The 19,199-nt window shown below is 44.3% G+C and overlaps 6 protein-coding genes, 1 long non-coding RNA gene and 1 other non-coding gene across 10 annotated transcripts in view; 4 read left to right on the forward strand and 4 right to left on the reverse strand.

Annotated features, from left to right (window-relative positions):
- Window positions 1-16: 16 nt before the first annotated feature.
- LOC6538779 lies at window positions 17-2,216 on the forward strand. The gene has a single exon (XM_002099257.3). It carries the CDS (start codon window positions 210-212, stop codon window positions 1,851-1,853), a length of 1,644 nt encoding a protein of 547 aa, XP_002099293.1. The 5' UTR covers window positions 17-209; the 3' UTR covers window positions 1,854-2,216.
- A 191-nt stretch (window positions 2,217-2,407) lies between these two features.
- LOC120322032 lies at window positions 2,408-3,767 on the reverse strand. The gene is made up of 2 exons (XR_005561791.2): window positions 3,516-3,767; window positions 2,408-2,898 (listed from the first exon to the last, which is right to left on the reverse strand). It is a non-coding gene; the product is annotated as an uncharacterized LOC120322032 (long non-coding RNA).
- Window positions 3,270-3,353, reverse strand: Trnal-uaa. Its single transcript has one exon. It is a non-coding gene; the product is annotated as a tRNA-Leu (tRNA).
- Window positions 3,768-3,872: 105 nt separating the features above from the next.
- Window positions 3,873-6,460, forward strand: LOC6538781. Its single transcript, XM_002099258.4, has 3 exons — window positions 3,873-5,560; window positions 5,837-6,052; window positions 6,111-6,460. Exons 1-3 carry the CDS (start codon window positions 3,953-3,955, stop codon window positions 6,342-6,344), a joined length of 2,058 nt encoding a protein of 685 aa, XP_002099294.2. The 5' UTR covers window positions 3,873-3,952; the 3' UTR covers window positions 6,345-6,460.
- On the reverse strand, window positions 6,372-7,049 carry LOC6538782 (ADP-ribosylation factor-like protein 6-interacting protein 4). The gene is made up of 2 exons (XM_002099259.3): window positions 6,809-7,049; window positions 6,372-6,728 (listed from the first exon to the last, which is right to left on the reverse strand). The coding sequence occupies exons 1-2, from the start codon at window positions 6,999-7,001 to the stop codon at window positions 6,487-6,489; spliced, it is 435 nt and encodes a 144-aa protein (XP_002099295.1). The 5' UTR covers window positions 7,002-7,049; the 3' UTR covers window positions 6,372-6,486.
- A 309-nt stretch (window positions 7,050-7,358) lies between these two features.
- Window positions 7,359-19,199, forward strand: part of LOC6538783 (eukaryotic translation initiation factor 4E type 2) — a 44,882-nt gene continuing 33,041 nt past the window's right edge. Inside the window, exons 1-3 of one of the 3 annotated variants that reach the window (XM_043207200.1) lie at window positions 7,359-7,849; window positions 9,056-9,515; window positions 14,346-15,080. In XM_043207200.1, coding sequence (XP_043063135.1) covers window positions 7,812-7,849; window positions 9,056-9,515; window positions 14,346-14,483 — 636 coding nt within the window. In that variant the 5' untranslated portion in view covers window positions 7,359-7,811 and the 3' untranslated portion in view covers window positions 14,484-15,080. Of the gene's footprint in view, window positions 7,850-9,055; window positions 9,516-14,345; window positions 15,081-19,199 lie in introns of those variants that run through there. The other 2 variants (XM_015193543.3, XM_002099260.4) reach the window with 2 other exon arrangements.
- On the reverse strand, window positions 7,954-9,004 carry LOC6538784 (UV excision repair protein RAD23 homolog B). The gene has a single exon (XM_002099261.4). The coding sequence runs from the start codon at window positions 8,964-8,966 to the stop codon at window positions 7,998-8,000; it is 969 nt and encodes a 322-aa protein (XP_002099297.3). The 5' UTR covers window positions 8,967-9,004; the 3' UTR covers window positions 7,954-7,997.
- LOC26535113 (syntaxin-1A) lies at window positions 10,544-15,080 on the forward strand. The gene is made up of 2 exons (XM_015193544.3): window positions 10,544-12,758; window positions 14,346-15,080. The coding sequence occupies exons 1-2, from the start codon at window positions 11,887-11,889 to the stop codon at window positions 14,362-14,364; spliced, it is 891 nt and encodes a 296-aa protein (XP_015049030.1). The 5' UTR covers window positions 10,544-11,886; the 3' UTR covers window positions 14,365-15,080.

Below are 19,199 nucleotides of genomic sequence, written 5' to 3' on the forward strand. Positions count from 1 at the left end.
TTGGCCGATCCCAGCGGCGATGGACATGTGTGTCTGGGTTGGGTTATCAACGGTCGCGGCTGCATCCCATAGGTTTAAAGTATAGCTCCTATTTAAAACGCGATTTAGTCACAGTTCGGATTTTGCCAGCAGCAGCAGCACGGCAGCGATAATCGTTGATTACAAACGGCGTAGATAATACGGAATACGCGAGTGAGCGAGCGAAGAAGATGTCCCAGACCCTGGACGATCTGCTGTTGCGCCAGGAGCACGCCCGGCAACTGCGCCAGGCCACGCGCTCCAAGTTCCGGCGCATCAACTCGCTGGATCTGATACCGGAGCACCCCAGCCAGTCGGAGGAGGAGGAGGACAAGGAATCCCAGACGGCCCACAAGCACTTTGTTACCCTCAGACGCCAGCGCACCGCCGATGGCAATCTCCTGAGGCATCAGTTTCAGACGCAATCGCCACCAGCACAACCCCATCTGGGCACCCGAGTCCTGCTCTTCGGGCCACAGTTGCTGATGCGCCTGGTGCTGACCATCTTGAGATACGTCCTCTACATACCACTGTCCATTGCGGCGCCCAGCTTCTGGCTGTCCGCCCTGCTCTGGATCTTTTGGAAACTGCTACGGGTGCCCATTGCCCTGGTCAAGTGGCTGCTGAGTGGCGAGGAGGAGCTGGGCGCAGTGCAGCGCCAGAAGACCATACTCCTAAGCTGCGGCAGCACCATACAGACGCTACATTTGGCCCGGAATTTCTACGGTTCCGGCGCCCGTGTGGTGGTCTTTGAGTTCGAGGGCTTGTTCGGATTGGCCAGATTTTCCACAGCCGTGGATAAATTCTATTTGGTGCCACGGCCGACGGCCAGTAATCCGGATCAGTACATTGCAGCCCTGTGCCACATAGTGAAGAAGGAGCGACCCTCGGTCTATATACCCGTGTGTGCCACCAGTCCGGCGTACTATGATTCCCTGGCCCGACCCCATCTGGAGGTGCTGGGCTGTGCCAGTTTCATACCTGGCGTGCAGGAGACCCTGCAGCTGGACGACTGCCTCCAGCTCTTTCAGAGATGCGAGCAACAGCAGATGGCTCTGCCAGCCCATGTGGTGCTGACTGCTCCGCGGCAATTGCAGCAGATCTACGAGAGCGGTTTCGTTGGCAGCTATAGGAACATACTGATGGCCGCCGGAATGCAGGGAGTTCTGGAGCGGCACAAGTACATACTGCCCAACAGGCGGGCGGAACTGAAGCTGAACCAGCACGAGATTAGCGAGCGACAACCGTGGCTGGTGGTGCGGGATCAGCCGGGCTATCATCACTATGTGACCTGCACCACCGTCAAGGATTCGCGGGTGGTGGCCAATGTGAGTTGTCGGGTGGAGCATCATACCAAGAATCTGATACCAGTGCCCCGGGATGATGAGGCGCAGATAGAACTCTGGTTGCGCTCCTTCTTTGCCAAGGTGCGCTTCCAGAGGCCCATCAATGGGCACATAAGCTTCCGGCTGGTCAAGAGCCCCGCCCACGGCGGTCAGTTTGTGCCGCTGGGCACGCGACTTGGCGTGGCCCTGCCCTACATATGCCACAATCGATCGCATGCCCAATTGCTGTGCCGAGCGATGAAGTGCATCCACCGGCGGGGACTGCCCGAGGACGATTTGCCCAACTGGAGCTGGTCGGCGCTGGAGAGGAGCACCTCGACGACGGCGCTGGACAAGCGAGAGGCACTGTTCGCCTACTGGGATCCGTTGCCCTATTGCGCCTACTATCATTTCCAGCTGCCCCTGGAGAACGTGAAGCTGTTTTTGCAGCGCCGGAATCGCAGCGCAACCAAAAGCTTATCGCCGCGCATCACGGTGCCGGTTCATTGAACGGAGCCGCCGGAGCTGGAGCCACAGCATCAGCATCAGCATTAAGCATCAGGCAACAGCCGCATCTAGCATCCAGCATCCAGCGTCAGGCGTTTCTTCAGCGAGAGAGATTACACAGACTGATCAATAATGGAATATATATAGAAATCTATATGGCATATATACTGTATATATTTGCATTCTATAATATTTCTTTTTTTTTGTTTACGCCAATGGGGTTCAACATCCATCTAAGAAGATTAGGCCGTTAAAAAACAAACGTGTACCGCTCACACACACACACACGCACACCACATACACACATGCACGAATATAGATTTTATACCACAATATATTGTACAATAAATAATATTTATATTTTAATGGCCCATTTGACTTAATTTTTTACTTGGAACTCAGCTCGATGGGTGGCACTTTTTCGTTTTGCGATGTAAAAATTACTTGATAGATTAATGAAAGCCAACTATTTAGGATTGTTTCTTCATGATGGTGTTCGAATATTATTATTATATGATCTTAAATAGAGTTGGTTTTCTTTTCTATATTTTGATTACTTCATTTGCAGGTAAGCACTTTTATTTACGTCATTCACTTGTTTTACTGAATTGTTTCTTTAGTTATACATATATCACTATTTATTTAAACAGAAGATCAGTAGATAACTTTTTTACACCTTTGATCCCATTTTCAGCACATATTTGTATCTTTTATTTACCCATCTATATTAGTAAGCCGTTTGTAAACTGCATCTGGCTGAATATTAAACACGTTGCCGTTGTTCCTTGCTTAAATACACAAACCGAACTGACCAGACGGCTTGCAAGGGTTTGTCCTTGGTCCTTTGGTGGTGCCTGCACTCCTGGCGGTGGTTGTTTTGGCCACGTTTCTGCTTCCTGAGCCCGGCTAGTTGTTGTGGACACCTTTTGGGTTACCAGGCAACGGCTGTGGGTCAGCTTAATTGCGGTTGGCTGGCGGTAACTGAGCCATTTCCATTCGGGATATCCTTATCAATGGGCCAGCGAAGTGCATTAGAGGGTGGACACCACTGCACCAGAAGGATAAAAAGAGAAATTTCAAAATTATTTGCATAATTTATGGGGTAGAAAGGCGTCTCTATTTGCATTCAAGCGTAACAATTTGAGCTTACTTATCATCTAATAAATTAACTTAATTTAAAACGAAAACACCAAAATAAACACTATTTATACAAATACTGTGAACTAGAATGCTATTTAATCTTTCAAAATTAAATTGTTCTGTTATCACTGAAATTTTCCCTCATAAAGATAACAGCATTGCCGTGCTTACTCATGTCCACCTGCATTTCTTTGCTAAGCTAATACTCTTAAGCCATTTCTATTATATTTCTAATAATATTAAAAAATATTATTAAAAAAAAAAAACAAACTTTCTTTTTGCCAGGTGTGGGGTTCGAACCCACGCTCTCTCTCGAGAACCAGAGCTTAAATCTGGCGCCTTAGACCGCTCGGCCAACCTGGCTGAGGGAACTTGTTGTCAAAAAGTACCATAAATCTTTTGCTCGCTGGGAGGAGGGATTACAATTTATTTAATTATAATAATTACGTAAGAACTATATTTACATTACAACAAATAACAAATGAGCGTTAATTAACTATAGAAAAAAAGGAACAACAAAATTACCGATTCAGAGACATTATTTCTGATGAGCAATATTTATGGGATTTAATTGCCATCGTCACCAATCAAATTTTTGCCCCTCTCCAAAATACAGGTTACCCCTACCTCCATGGAAAAATTATAGTTCAAAAAGTAGCTCAGTTTGTTTTTATAAATCCACATTCCACACATGTTCCACCCCAAAGTGTGACCGTATGTCCCATTGTTTTTACAAACTATTTCATTCTAGAGTTTGTTTTGCTTTTGAACGTTAAAACATGATAAAAATCCTGTTTTTTGAATGCACGATAGTTAGAAGTGTATAAATAATTTGGAATTCGATTTTCACCGCGTTCATTTTGAGCGAGAATTTGGTGTGACCAGCTGACAGCGTCGGCAAAATGCGAGCGACTTTGGAAGTCGTTTTGGTGTTCTAAGTGAAAAAAGACCAGCTCCAATCAATGGTGATTGGATGTGGAACAATGAACAACAGCCCCAAGGATCCCTATCGTGGTGGAGGAGCAGGAGGAGGAGGCACTGGGCCCCAGGAAGGCGCTGGATCGACGGGTGTGTCCATCAACATCGAGAGCGACGACAATGACTCGACCACGGCGGAGCACGACTTCCTGCTGCCTGCCTCATCATCGTCGGTGACCTCTGGAGGTGGCGTCGGCGGAGGAGGAGGCGGCGTCGCCGGGGGATCAACCAACACCAGCATAAACTTAGAGCACCACCACGTTCCCACGGCGCGGAGCAGCAGCCTCAGCGGTGGTAATGTGCGTCACGGTAACATTCTATCCACATTTTTGGCCCGTCAGCGATCGTACACGCCAGCCAGCAATAGCAGTTCTCCGATACGGGTGACCACGCAGATGAACCGTCGTCTGCAGCAGTCCCGGAGCATGGGCGCTAATACCGGCGGCAGTCTCGAGGAGCCTTCCAGCGCCGGAGCAGCAGGTGGACCAGGTGCATCGCCTGGCGCTGCGGCAGGTGTTCGGCAAATGGGCTTTTGGCGTGTCAACCTCAACGATGTCTTTTCGCTATCAACTGCTCCGTCGACGGAGGCACTGCGGTCCTTCATCACACATTCCAATTTTAGATATCCACCTGCAAACGCTGCAGCTTCCACGGCACCAGGACCTCAGCCAGCCGCCAATCCCGTAGACAACTCGCACATACTGCTCGGCCAGCAGCAGCCATCGCTCCCTGAGCCAGTCAGTCCCCTGCGATACGGGCGTGTTGCGGCAGGATCTGGTGCCAGCGGAGCTGGAGCCATGGGCAGAAGTATCTCCCTGCGTGAGGGTGAGATGCGACACAATCACAGCCTTAACGGAGGTCGGCACAATGCCAGCGTCATAGGATTAAACAGCACTCCGGCGGCCTTCGACGAACGTGAACCAAATGAGAGCCAAGACCTTGACGAAAGCGATGGCAACGGGGAGAACGGAGGTGGTGGAGGAGGAGGAGGAGGTGGCAATCCACCAGAGCCCGCAGAGAATCATCCAGAGGACGAACATTTCATCTCGGATGACATGGTCGTTCAGATCCTCAGCCATTTTGTACGCTATCTGCCGCTTATCTTTATACTGTTTATCAAGTTTTTACACGACCACTTGCTGGGCATTGTGGATCTTCTGGTGCTGCAGACTGTGATGTACAATGTTAACCGATCAGTACGCAATCAGGTGGCCCGTCTAGCTCAGAAGAACTACCCCGTGATGGTGAGGGATGCTTGCCTTATTGCCGTGGTTGTCGCAGTGCGTCTATTTCTGGCCACTGCGCCGCCGGATCCCTTTGGTCTGATTGTGCCACCGCCCAGGAAATCCGTTTTCATAGAGGTCACAGCGCTGCCTTTTCACACAAGCTCCGAGGGCGACAGCCCCACAACATCATCGGAGCCCGCCAGGGGCACCATGTACACGGATACGTATAAATCCCTGAACGTGATTCCCCTGGGCATGTTGCTCTACTACATTGCTGTGAGCGATCTCATTATCAAACTGCTGACAATGCTGGTCAAGCTGATAATTACCATGCTGCCGCACAACTTGATGCGACTCAAAGTGCGGGTGAGTAATGCTTTTGCAAAGAAAATACAATCAAACACTCAATACTAACGTAGATTAATGAAATCCATCCATAATGTAAACTTTAATAATGCTCCATAAATAATATCACTACTGGTCAATTAAAATAAGTCGTAATTTCTCGTCAAGCATGAGTCATTTAAAAAAGTAATCTAAAGTAAAGCTCATCCATAATTGGAAACTCCCATTCTTAGTATACATTTACGTTTACATTCTGTGTAATTCTCTAATAACACAAATTTTACTTTGGCATTTCAGGCTCGACTTTATGTGTTGGTTGAGTACACCTCCCAGTTCTACCGGGCGATGACCCCCATTACCCAGTGGTTCCTGTTTCTCTACGAGTCCTATTCCGGCCTAGAGGTGGTATCCGGAGGACTGTTTTCCGCACTGTACCTGGGTGCCAAGATATTCGAGCTGGTGGAGCGCGGCAAGTCGCTTAAGAAAGCGATTGTGACCTTCAGAAAAAATATTGTAAGAATGTCTGCGACATGGATGTTGTGTGCCCATTGTTAATACATATTTATTAAAGGATTCTGAGCGACCGCCGACAAAAGACGAGCTGGATGCCGCGGGTGCTCTGTGTCCAATCTGCCATGACGCCTTCAACACACCCACTGTGCTGGAGTGCGGCCACATTTTCTGTGATGAGTGCGTCCAGACCTGGTTCAAGCGCGAACAAACCTGTCCAATGTGCAGGGCGAAGGTCAGCGATGATCCCGCCTGGCAGGACGGCAGCACGACCTTCTTCCATCAGTTGTACTAGCTGCGCCACCAAAGAAATTTCCACGGATTTCGCGTGTACATATAGTCGCTAGCTAGCCCTTTGTTTAATTAAACTGACAGTTATTAATTATTACTACAAGACATGAAATAGCTTAAGTTATATTGCATTTTTTGGTATTTTGTTATTTGCGACGCTTGGCGGCATCCAGAGATCTGGCTTCATAGAACTCTCCATCGCCGCGGGTGGCCTTTTTATTGATCTCCATGTGGCGCTCCTTGGTCACAATCTCTTCCAGCACCTCACTGTCGCCCTTGATGAGCCGGACGCGACCCGTTACCGGGTCCACCTCTCTGCGGATCTGGCTCTGACGGCGCTGGTATTCCTCTGGAGTTTCCGGTGCATGCGATTTGCTATTCATCAGTGCTTGGGTTTTGGGGTGGGTTCAGAGTGTTCAGCAAACCATATACTGAATAATAAATATATACAGGGGGGCTCTTACGGACCTATTGGTATGGCAAAGTCCTCCTCCTCCTCCTGGTTGCCCCTTTCGGGTTGTATTGGTGTTGGTGAAGATATCGGCGGGGATTCCTCCTTTTTCCGACTGTGTTTCTTGGATTTCTTGGACTTGTGCTTTTCCTTGTGTTCCCTGCGCTTCTCCTTGTGCTTTTTCTTGGATTTTTTCTCACTTTTTCCCATTTTAAACGGCTAGCAAGTGAACGTAAACAAACTGATTTTTTAAGAATGACAGCAAAAATTCAATACTCGGATACCCTGTTATTAGCTGTGGGGTATGTTCTGTTTGCGGTTTGTATGATGCAAGTATTATAAAGTGTTTGTATATTTTTGGGCATAATTTAATGTAATTATTCATATTATTATAAACTATAAAGAATAAGGACAATTAATTAAATATAAATAATAAACTGATATACCTTCTGTACTACGGTATGTGACTGCACAATTTGCAGTGTTGGCTAATGCCGAAATTCCTCATCGACCTACAACACTAGTCGATTTTGACAGCGCCGCGTGGAATGTGGACAGCAAGTGGAACCTAATCAGACGCATGTTGTGTTGTGTACAAAAAGAAACGTCAAACTGAAGTCGAGCGAACCAAAACTAAACGGCCAAAAAATACGCAAACCCACTGGAAACCGAAAAGGATAAGGCACAGGAAATACGATTGTTTACCAGAGAGAGCGGCGGACCCGTAGCGAACCGCTCCCCCAAAAAGCGGCGGCCCCAAAAAAATCGCCCACAAGAGAATCCACCAAAAACCCATTTGCACACACACAAACACAAACACAGTCACACAAACACACTCGCGCAGCCAAGGAGCAAAAGAAGAATTGCGCCAGAAGAAGCAGTAGCATAAAGAATCTAGTAGTGCAACCACCCGGATCCACAGGTTCTCGTTCCAAAGGTTGGAGCAGCGCCAGAGGAACAGCCAAACAGTCAGCAGAAGATCACCAGTAGCAGCTACCAGTCAGGATCATAATTGCCAGGATGAGCATGGAGAAAGTAGCCAACAAGCAGTATGAGTCGTAAGTGGAGCACCTCCACCACCCACGCGCACCGCCTGCCACCCACAACCACAATCCCTGCCAGCAACAAAACTGGGCCAGCATCATCTTTTTTACTTGGCCAATTGTTAGGTTATGTTCTGGCTGCATTTACGTGCGCCCAGTCGCTTTATTCATTCCGATCCTCCTCCGACTCGCGGAACAGTACCTCGGCGGCCAGCTGCTCGTCCTTGTCGCAGGCCAGGTAGGCCTGGACGGCCATAACACGTTCGAAACCCAGTGCCTCCAGTCGCTCTACGGCGGCGGCTTCTTCGGCGCTCAAGGCAACTTGAAAGTGTTCTCCCTCATCCGGATTGTGACTGGCGCCGCCAGCACTACCGGCAGCACCTGAAAGCATGCTCATGAACCCCTCCTGGTCGTGCTGAACAGCTTCAAAAGCAGCTGGGTCGGTTTCAGCCAATCTTTCCATGATTAGCTGCATTAGCTCTGGATTCTCACGAATCATTTCACGCATTCGGGTCAAGCGAGGATCCGCCATCAGATGCTGCAGCTCTTCAGTTGACTGTCCGCTCGGGATTTCCGCTAATTCCTGCTGGGGAGAAGCCTCCTGAGGAATCCCATTAATCAGATACTCTATAGCCCTTTCCGGATGATTAAAGCTGGCCCGGAGAGCTGAGCGTACATCCTGTTCACCATATCCCATGGACATGAGTTCGCGCACCAACTGCTCGTTAGAAGCAATAGAAGGCGTTACATCCTGCGTGCGCATTGCAATTGGGCCAGCGGCCAACGGTGATGGCGGGGAAACCTGCTCCACTGGCGGTCTCTCATCAACCTTCTTCTTACCCATCAACACAATGATCCTGCCCTCGGCTATGCGATATTCACTGAGGGGCATGGCATCCTCCATAATGCGACCACTGTATATTAGCTGAACATTCTCCGGGGGCAAGGCGACTTCGGACAAACTACTCAATCTCTGCTTTAGAGTCCTTACATCCTCCGTTTCGTTCATCTCCAAGGTGATTGTGCGTTGGTCCAGCATCCGTATGGACAGCTTCATCGCTTTTATATTGTTGAATTCAATTTTGCTGTGATAGTTAGTGATTGAAATGTGAAAGTGCGGCGGTAGTGTCATCTGGTGAACCCTTAGTCGAATTTGATATCCAACCCTTGACATACTAATCAAAATCCGTATTTTTCGTGTGTCATGTACGCGCTTTTTAGGAAAAACTGGCCAGATCTCGTCGACAGCGACGACAGCGATGTGGAGAACGAGATAGACGTGGAGAAGCTCCCCCCACTGGAGGTGGGTCCCGGCGAGAACCGGCTGCAGCACACATACTGCCTCTGGTTCTCTCGCAAGGGTACGCAACGGGCGGCCGCCGACTACAGCAAATCGCTGCACGTGGTCGGACGGTGCGCCAGCGTGCAGCAGTGGTGGTCGCTCTACTCGCACCTCATCCGGCCCACCGCCCTGAAGCCCTACCGGGAGCTCAGCCTCTTCAAGCAGGGCATCAAACCGATGTGGGAGGACCCGGCGAACAGCAAGGGCGGCCAGTGGGTGATACGGCTGCGCAAGAACAAGATCGAGCGGGCCTGGGAGAACGTTTGTATGGCGATGCTCGGGGAGCAGTTTCTCGTCGGCGACGAGATATGCGGAATCGTGCTACAGACGAAATATCCGGTGAGTTCCTAAGATCCTATGTATATTATGCCTTGTTTGGGGAAACCATGCCGAAATAACTACCTAGTGGGTATTTTTTTTAAACTAACTTCTCCGTCTTCAAGACAATATTTACTTATTTATTAATGTTAATTTCAAACATTTCCTTAAAGTAAAGACAGTTACTGATTGTTTTTATATTTTATTCCCCGTTAAAATCAAATAATAATTGGTTTCTAAGCTGAAATTACAACTTCTCTCTGAACAAAGTAAATTTTTAAATGTTGCTCGGAAAGGACCAGTGTTGGGCAACGTTTCGCAGCGGTTCACTGCCCTACGTATTACTTAATTTTTATATTTATTTATAAATTCCGCGTATATATGTATGTATTATTGCATTTTGCGGCATATTCCCCAGTTCCTTTTCAGGTCGCGATTCGCTTAAACAAAAGTGCCGGTCGCGTTTCATTCATAAAAATTCTCGCGCATGACGTTTCTCATTTCGAATGGGATCCACAAACAAACCCGTGCTGATTGTTGTTGCTGTTGTGTGGTACTGACGTAATGAAACTAATGTGCCGGCATTTTTAGGACATTTCATTACGCGTTTTGCTGTCCTCTTCGCGGCTGTTGACAGCAAAAGTGAAAACACGAAAATGCCGAGCAAAAGAGAAAAGAGAAACCACTTGCAGATTTTATTTACAATCAAAAGTAAAAGGCTTACACATTAATGTCTTGATTACATAAACATATCAGCTGTTTAAAATGAAGATGATTTTAATTTTACGAAACTATCCTGATCAGGCATAATTATAAAATACCAAAATTAGTAATATACCGCTCTCCTTTAAATTCCACATCCAAATACACCCACACATATACACTTAATTTGCGAATCAAGAGAAATTGAGAGAAAGAAAATGTTCCCAATTCTCAGTGCTGAATTGGTTTGAGTCCCTGCTTAGTCCTTATTCAGTCTGGTATTTTTGGCCACTCCAAACAGTATATAGTGAAGGAAATCATTGCAACCGGAAGGTATATTCTGGTAGTTGCCGCACGGTCACACTCGAAAATTGTTTGCCCGCGCGAGGTGCTGCGTTTCATTTCGGCTCGCATCGGAAACACAAAAAAATCTCTTAGCCGCCGGGAAAATCGCGAAACAATATTGGGTTTTTTGTGAAAAAATCAAGAAAAATATTGTCAACACATTTTCCTAAGATAACAACAAACAAATGTGCGTGTGAAACAATTGGCGACAACAACAAATCGTGCACCCCAGACAGCCAGTGTGCGAGAGCGAGAGACCGTGAGAGGTGGTCGTGCGTCCCTCTCCAACACACACACTGAATCGGCGCCGACGACGCGTACGCAACAAACGAAAATAAAACGCAAGCGAAAAGGAGAGAGAAAGAACAAATAACGCCCACCGTAACACCCCCCGCGAATAAGAAGAAGAAGAAGCAGCAGAGAAGCTAAAGCAGAGAAAGACGAAGAAGCAGCAGCAAAAGCAGACGGCAGAATTGGAGCTTTGCGCAGAAATCGATTTTTTTGCCCATTTTAAGAGATTTTCGGTAGCCTCTCCCACTGCCGAAAATCGTTTATCGCTGCGTCCGTGTCTGTGTGTGTGTTCGTGCGTGTGCCTGTGCGAAAGTGAAACAAACAAATACAACAGGCAAAAGATTAAAATTATATAGTACCAGTGTGAGTCACAAATAAAAAGAAGAAAAAAAAACATAAAAAAGAAAAAATTAATTCAGCAGCAGCTTTAGCTTTTTAGCTGCTGGCATTGAAGAGGTGCTCTGCCGCAGTCAACGTCGCTGCCGCCGCCCGCAACACGCGCTCTCTTTGCCTCTCTCTCCGTTTCTCTTGTGAGCGAAATAACACCACACACACGTAAAAAAAAGCATAATAATATTAACCAAAACGCCAGCCAAAGTGCCAGTTAAGTTATAATTATACACTACAAGTAAACCGAGAAAAGAGAGAGCTGCCAGCCAAAAGCGGAAAATCAATAAAAGGTCTCTCGCAAAAGTGGAAAAACGTGCAAACAAGTTAAAAGCAAGGCTGCAAAAAAGAAAAAGGAAAAACTCCGCGCGCGTTTACACGTGTGGTTTATGTGTGTGCGTGTTTAACGTTTAACTGCTAATCGCAAAAACGCAATCTGCGAAGACCGCGTAACAAAGGCTTACGTAAAGCTTGGCAAAGAGGAAAAAAACCAAATAACAACAACGAAGCATAAAAAACAATATATCCAAAATCCAACAAATTGAGAAACTCAACAGAAAACAAGGATAGTCCCAGAAACTAGAATCAAATTCGCGCAACAAATAATACACCGAGAATAACCTTCTCGCGCACCCTTCAAAAAGCAGGATAACACCCCGACACAAAGATGACTAAAGACAGATTAGCCGCTCTCCATGCCGCCCAATCCGATGACGAGGAGGAGACGGAGGTGGCCGTCAATGTGGATGGCCATGATTCCTACATGGACGACTTCTTTGCCCAGGTGGAGGAGATACGCGGCATGATCGACAAGGTGCAGGACAATGTCGAGGAGGTGAAGAAGAAGCACTCGGCCATCCTGTCCGCCCCGCAAACGGACGAGAAGACCAAGCAAGAGCTGGAGGATCTGATGGCCGACATCAAGAAGAATGCCAATCGCGTGCGGGGCAAGCTCAAGGGCATCGAGCAGAATATCGAGCAGGAGGAGCAGCAGAACAAGTCGTCGGCGGATCTGAGAATCCGGAAGACGCAGCACTCGACGTTGTCACGGAAATTCGTCGAGGTGATGACCGAATACAATCGCACGCAGACCGATTACCGGGAGCGCTGCAAGGGAAGGATACAGCGTCAGCTGGAGATCACCGGACGACCGACCAACGACGATGAGCTGGAGAAGATGCTGGAGGAGGGCAACTCGTCTGTGTTCACGCAGGGCATCATCATGGAGACGCAGCAGGCCAAACAGACGCTGGCGGACATTGAGGCTCGCCACCAGGACATCATGAAGCTGGAGACATCGATCAAGGAGCTGCACGACATGTTCATGGACATGGCCATGCTGGTGGAGTCGCAGGGCGAGATGATCGATCGCATTGAGTACCATGTGGAGCACGCTATGGACTATGTGCAGACGGCAACTCAGGACACCAAGAAGGCGCTCAAGTACCAGAGTAAAGCCCGACGAAAGAAGATCATGATACTGATCTGCCTCACTGTGCTGGGCATCTTAGCGGCCTCATATGTTAGCAGTTATTTCATGTAAATCTCGAATGCAATTACTTACACGCCACATTCACACCACACACACACTTTTCACACACACACACCCAAAAACACACATACTATATCTCATCCAGACCCGATCTATATACATAGGATGTTGCGCAACCCACCCAGAGAAATTGCAGAAGACAAAATCGAAACTTAAACTGTAAGAGACCGCAACCAGTGAACCCCCGATAAAAACAAAAAAGAAAAGCACACGAAATTAGGGCTCGATTACACCAATTATAGCTATTATAATATATAGAGAAACATGTATGGTTAGTAAGCAAGAGTCTCAAGTCCCCAGAGTCTATCCTATATACACATGAAACTCAAGTTATAGCTACCAGAATATTTAGTACTTGTAAACAAATTGCTAATTGAAGAGTTATAAAAACCAATGCGAAGAGAGTTGAAACACAAAACAACAAGACACGTAATTGCAAATAAAGAAAACATGAAATTTTATTGATTATTGTTATAATGCGAAGCAAAAAGAAAACAAAACGAGAATTCTAATAAAAAGAAAGATACACTTTTTCACTTCTCCACTGAAACACAAGAAAGACACACATTGCAAATGCTTTGCAGGGAAAAGTGAAAGAAAATCTTGTTGATTTACTCGTTTTTCCGACTTTGAAAATGCATTTAGTTTTTGTTGGTTTAGCTAGTTTAGTTCTCCTGTTGAAAACTCACACTCAAAGTAGCCTCATCATCACCCACACACTCATACTCACACCGATGAAGATGAGAAAGATGCAACAAATCTCTAGTTCACTTTTGAATATTTATTATAAAAAAAGATTGTTTACTATGCGATATAATAACTATATTGACTATTTACTATAATGCTATTTACTTAACATGTTCATATTTATTGAATGCATATGAAATATATAAATTATACAAACACAGCGCATATATATATACAAATATAAATCTAGATAAATAGCTAACTCGGACATTCTCAATGGAGATGATAATGCGAAACGAAAACATGGCAAGTTGAGGAAGTTAATGGAATGCCGACTTTAAAGGGGTAAACAATTCAATCACACTCACATACATAGACAGCTTCAAATTAATCGGTAAACAGTTAAATTTAAAGTTGATTATTCAGTTTTTTTTATTTTTTTGCCCCTTTGTTGCGCAAACAATTGAACAAGTTTTTATGTTGCTTAGCTTACCGGAAAAACTAGTTTTCTTTTGTTGATTTCCGTTTTGTAATCGCCCGAAAAGTTAACAGAATTTAATGGATTTCGGTTTCAGTCAGCTATGATTTCATTTCATATATGATTTCACACACACCGCACCGAACAGCACACACAGTTTGTAATACATTTTTTCTTTCTGAATTAACCTAATTTATTTTTCCTTTCTTTCCTCCCACCGCCCCACATCTCAATAACTAACAATCGGAATGCAAATTCAAAACTATACTACCCATATACATAACCCAAATATCTCTGGCATGCGGCTGTAAAAACCAATTTAACAAATAAAACAAACCAATCAACTCTTCTGCACTCACAATTCTGCAAAAATAAAAAATGAAAAAAACAAAATGAACAAACCATATAGAATCCAAGCATCCAAGTAGCATGCTCCTCATCAAGGCCTATAATCTGCATTATCTACACACGTTTTGTAGTACAATTCAGGCAATGCAAAATCATTATAGTTACTAATTACAATAAACGCAATGTGTATGAGTTTTAGACAACTATTGTGATTAAGATACACAGTGAAATGCTTTCGCTTCTAAGTAGGAAATGCAAATTTGTTAATGCACCAAACGAACTCACGCGAATTGGTCGATTTCTGTTTTGAACACACGAAATTGCCAACTGCAAATGTCAGAGCTGCATTGCATTACAAGCACGTTTATTTCTTATTCAATACGTTAATTCACCTTTTGATCTTTTGAACGAGCAACGAATGAAAAAGTAAATGAAAAGCCAACACTGCAACTACAACAGCAATAGCGAAAATCAGCACGTTTTCACCACCACCACCAAAACAGCAGCAACAACAACTGCAAAAAACACCCAGTTAACAACGCGTTCAGTGAAAAGAAAAATCAAAAGAAAAATATAACAACTTCGTATTATGTCAATCAATCAAGCTGCAATTTAATTTCGACCACAAAATGCAATCTAAATGCCCGAAAAAAATGAAAAACAAACGAAAAACGCGACTCCGCCCTGCCACGCCCTCATGTATATTGGAAGTTCCAGTGCTCCAGTGTTCCAATGCTCCAGACCCGCAGCTTCCAGCGCGAAAAACAGCTGCAATGCTCCATTCCCACACGCCGAGGTGAGTAATACGCTATAATTATTCAACATTTAGCATTCTTTTTATCGGCAATTCCCGCAATTACTCTCTCTACGTTACGTTTTTACGTTTTCCCCTGGCGACTGACTTGTCGCGACCATCATTGAAAAATCGCCGAAGGTCGCGTTTCCATCTCCTTTAAAGTCCCCATCGCCACCCCATCCCCCGCCCCCTTGAAGTTCCGCCCATTTTCTATTAATGAATTCGTGCCCTTTGTGTTGCGACATTTCGAGAGTTTCAAGAGTGCGAAACAGAGGGAGCGATAAAGCATCGGGCAAACAAGATCTTGGCAAACGACTGAAGCAAAACAAAAAAGAAACTCATTTATACCCTAGACGTGATGGGGTATATTGGGTTTCCACAGCTCCACTTTATCTATCTCAAAACCTTTTTGAATCAATATTTTTATAAACCTTCAGGAACACTTGGTTAAATGAATTAGAATTTGGTTTTATACCTTTTATCTAAATATAAATATCTCCTTATAAAGTATCTTATAGTCACTGCATTCTATTTAGTAGTTTTTCTAGTTCTCTGCTCCATTTGTTCTAATCATCGTCGCTTTAATTTCTATTTGCCATTCGGCTCTTTTCATCTTGCTGTCTTTAAAAAACACTATTTAATTACTAGAGAGTCTCTTTAACTAAATGTGAAATGGACAATAGACGAGATAATGAATATTTATAGTGCAATAATTATAAAAAAAGTTCTCTTTCTCCTTAATAACATTATTAGGCTATTAAAAACCAGTTGAGCTTAAACGTTAAATCGAGTGAATGCACTGGTTTTGTCATCGATTATGAATGCTACAGAAAAGCTTTTAACATATATCTCACACGAATATGAATATTTTTTGCAGCCTCGTCATACAAATGAATTCGAACCAAGTTAAGGCACTTATTTTCTCACTTTGCGCTTTTATTTGTTACTTATAACAAAAGCATCTTTCGTTGATGATCTCATACAGTGTGTATCGAGTCATTTATGGTTTTTTTTTGGTTGAAAGCGCAGATATGTGTGTTTTTCAAGCTCGCTTAAAAATGAGAAGCAATGTAATCTTTATCCCTATTTATTTAATATTCACAGTGGTTCTTTAGGTTAATTTAACACTTGCTTTCAAGGCAGTCATGCTTATTTTATTGAACGTATTTTTAAACGATGACCCCAGAGAGAACACGATATCGTGGCAGTTGCGTGTTTAATTCGATGGCACTATCCATCTGTGAAAGTTTCGTATAATATGGGCCGTTTATCATGTATCATTTCATTTCATTTACTTTTCCCCATCACTTCCTGTCAGCGATTCCGAACGAGCTGCACGAGTATCGTAGTATCGTCGCCCCTCTAATGTGAGTCGAACATGCAGAGAGTTCGCGCCTCCCCCGATTCACAATGTGCGCTTTGAATTGAGTCATCGTTGTCACCCAGCGACCTTATACTTTTGTTCCCTTCACCCAGCCACACACACAGTGGCTCACTCACTAATTCATCATAGGATCTGTACTGACAACAAAAACAGTAGATCTTGAGTCATATATCCGCATTTTTGAGTTAATGATGCAGAAGCTGTCTTCCAAAGTCAAATACCTTCTATGAAGTTGATAAAATCGTATTTACTTTCCACCTCAATTAGTTATCAAAAGGCTTACAGCAGTTGTACACATGTACAAGAAAACAAACGATGAGCTGTGCTGAAGTAACTGATGAATCATCATCAGTGTTATCACTTGATAATGGCATATCGGTTGGCTTAGATAACAAATGGCGTGTGTGTGGACAGCGCTTGACTTTGTGTCCATGTGCCGCTCTTGGCGGCTTTTGTAGAGCGAGAATCCGTCTGCAATGTTCGAATGCAATTAAAAGTTTAGCCCTTGAGTGACGTTCACCACCACACTGCACCCCACTCCACTCCACTTCACCACCTCACCTGTCGCCGCATTCACATGTAACCATTTTTTTCAAAGTCTTTGCCTTTTCACCTTGTTGTGCTCTATCACATGGCTTTTGTTTGCCTTGTTGTTCTCAAGCCCTCATGTGGTAAAAATGCCCGCAGCATTGTGTACGCTTCTTGATAGGGTATATTGGCTTTCACATCATCTACTCTGGAACTAAGAGTTACCGAAGGAAACATAAAGTTAAGCAACTTTACCTGCACATGTTAAACTTATATTTCAAACAACTTAATACTGTTTCAACTTAAAAGCAAAGATGGGTTGTAGTTATTTGCAGGGTATCTCTTGGTGCGACTGCCACTTTTCCCCCAGTTGTTGGCTTTGTGTCAGCCTTCTTTTCTGCCAACAGAGTTTGATGACACCACACTGCAGTGCCACGCCCCCTTGCAGTATTCGTACATATTATATTTCCCAGTCATGAATTCAATTTATACATTTATCTATTTTTTCACTTGTTTCCTGCTTTTATTTATATTTACTTATTTGTCTGACTTACTATCTATTATTTTGATGGCTTGCCAAATTCAGCTTTTTTCCTTTATTGCGATGTGGGAGTTTTTTCATGTTTTTTTGTGTCCCAACTTTGTCTGGTGAGTCACAAATCTTAGCGGCTTATGAGTACATTTTTTGCTGTTGTTGTTTGCTGTCAGCCAACGATTTGATTTATTGATTCACAAGGAGAAGCCATTTTTGCGAACCTAATGAATACCCAGTACGTGTAATATCTGCTATCTATGTGAACTTGACTGAGTGGCGCACTCGTATCTCATCTCATTTCATCTCATCTGCTCTTCTCGGATGTGGAAAGTTTTTTAGAATCGTCATTGTCGTGTTAACATTTGAAACTTGCCTGCCAAGATGCTCTCAACAACTTGAAAACTTTTTGATTCGCAGGGCCGAAGTTTCGCTTTCTCGAGACTCTCTGACCATGTAGAAATTTGCAATGCACAAAGGAACAGGAAGCCTGCATCCTGAATCCTTCATCCTTCATACAGCATACTGCATCCCGTTTCCTGCATTTTCCACGTACGAAGCACACAAAATGCGAGGAATTTATCTACAGAGCAGGAATTTTCCTAAGAAATTCAGCCCTTAAATATTTTATATCATGTAAGCTTGGTATAGAAGGTACTTTAAAGGAAGTTTCTTTTGTAGCACTTGTTTCTTGAAGTGTACGCATGCATGATAGCTTTGGCGTGGAATCAAATTTGCTGAAATCCATAAATGTTTATGCCCAAGCTCAAATTAGAAGAAACTGGAACGGGTGGCGTTAGAAAAAGGCTTAGCTATCGATTTTTGTCGTCGCTGCGAAACAATTTGTTAATTGAAAACAAATTTCATGGCACGTCGGATGAGTTTCGGCACAGAGGTGTGTTGTGAAGTGGGCGGTTTTGGGGCTGGTTGGATTTCAATATGACCCATGGGGGCCATCCAAACTGGACAAATAGCACACACACATACGAAAGTGGGCGTAGATTTTGTTAAGCCAGCAAAATTAATTTAGAGTTTTGTCGCACAACAACAATTTCGTAGGCTATAAAACTCACGTGTAATCCCCAAAACGTAATTAAATTTCTGAAAAGTTTTGTGTCGAATATGCTTAGCAATTTTACGTTGTATAGTTTTAATAAAATAAATAATTTCATATTTTTTGAGTCTTATACAAGTTATCCTTTTAATGTACAATCAGTTTGGAAGATAAAATTGTATATAATTTCAACTTGGTAAATCCTGGAATAATACCAAATTAATTCTGATTCGGTTTTGGCCTAAAGGGTATGCCGACATGAAAGTCCTTTAATACATGTGGCTGACCCTTTTTTTAAGGGGGGATTTACTTCGTTTTGCGGAAAGAGTTCATTCGCCTACTTTTATGTACTCCCAAAACATCAGATACGCCTACCTCATGACCACGCCCACCTGCCCTTCTTTTTTTTTTGCCAAATTATATGTGTATTTAATGCTGCTGCAGTGGCAAGACAGGAAACAAAAACATGAAATGAGCTCTGGGGCATTTAACGAGTGGCAGGGAAAAATAAAATGGTTTTTCCCGAGGAAAACCTGACCCAGTAATACGATGTGGGTGGTTTGTTTGGGGGTCCATTGTTCCCTTAACCGCCAAAAGAACGAAAAAAAGGGTTGAAAGCGA

Source organism: Drosophila yakuba, chromosome 3R (genome assembly GCF_016746365.2).
Source record: "Drosophila yakuba strain Tai18E2 chromosome 3R, Prin_Dyak_Tai18E2_2.1, whole genome shotgun sequence".
In the NCBI taxonomy this organism is placed as follows: Eukaryota; Metazoa; Arthropoda; class Insecta; order Diptera; family Drosophilidae; genus Drosophila; species Drosophila yakuba.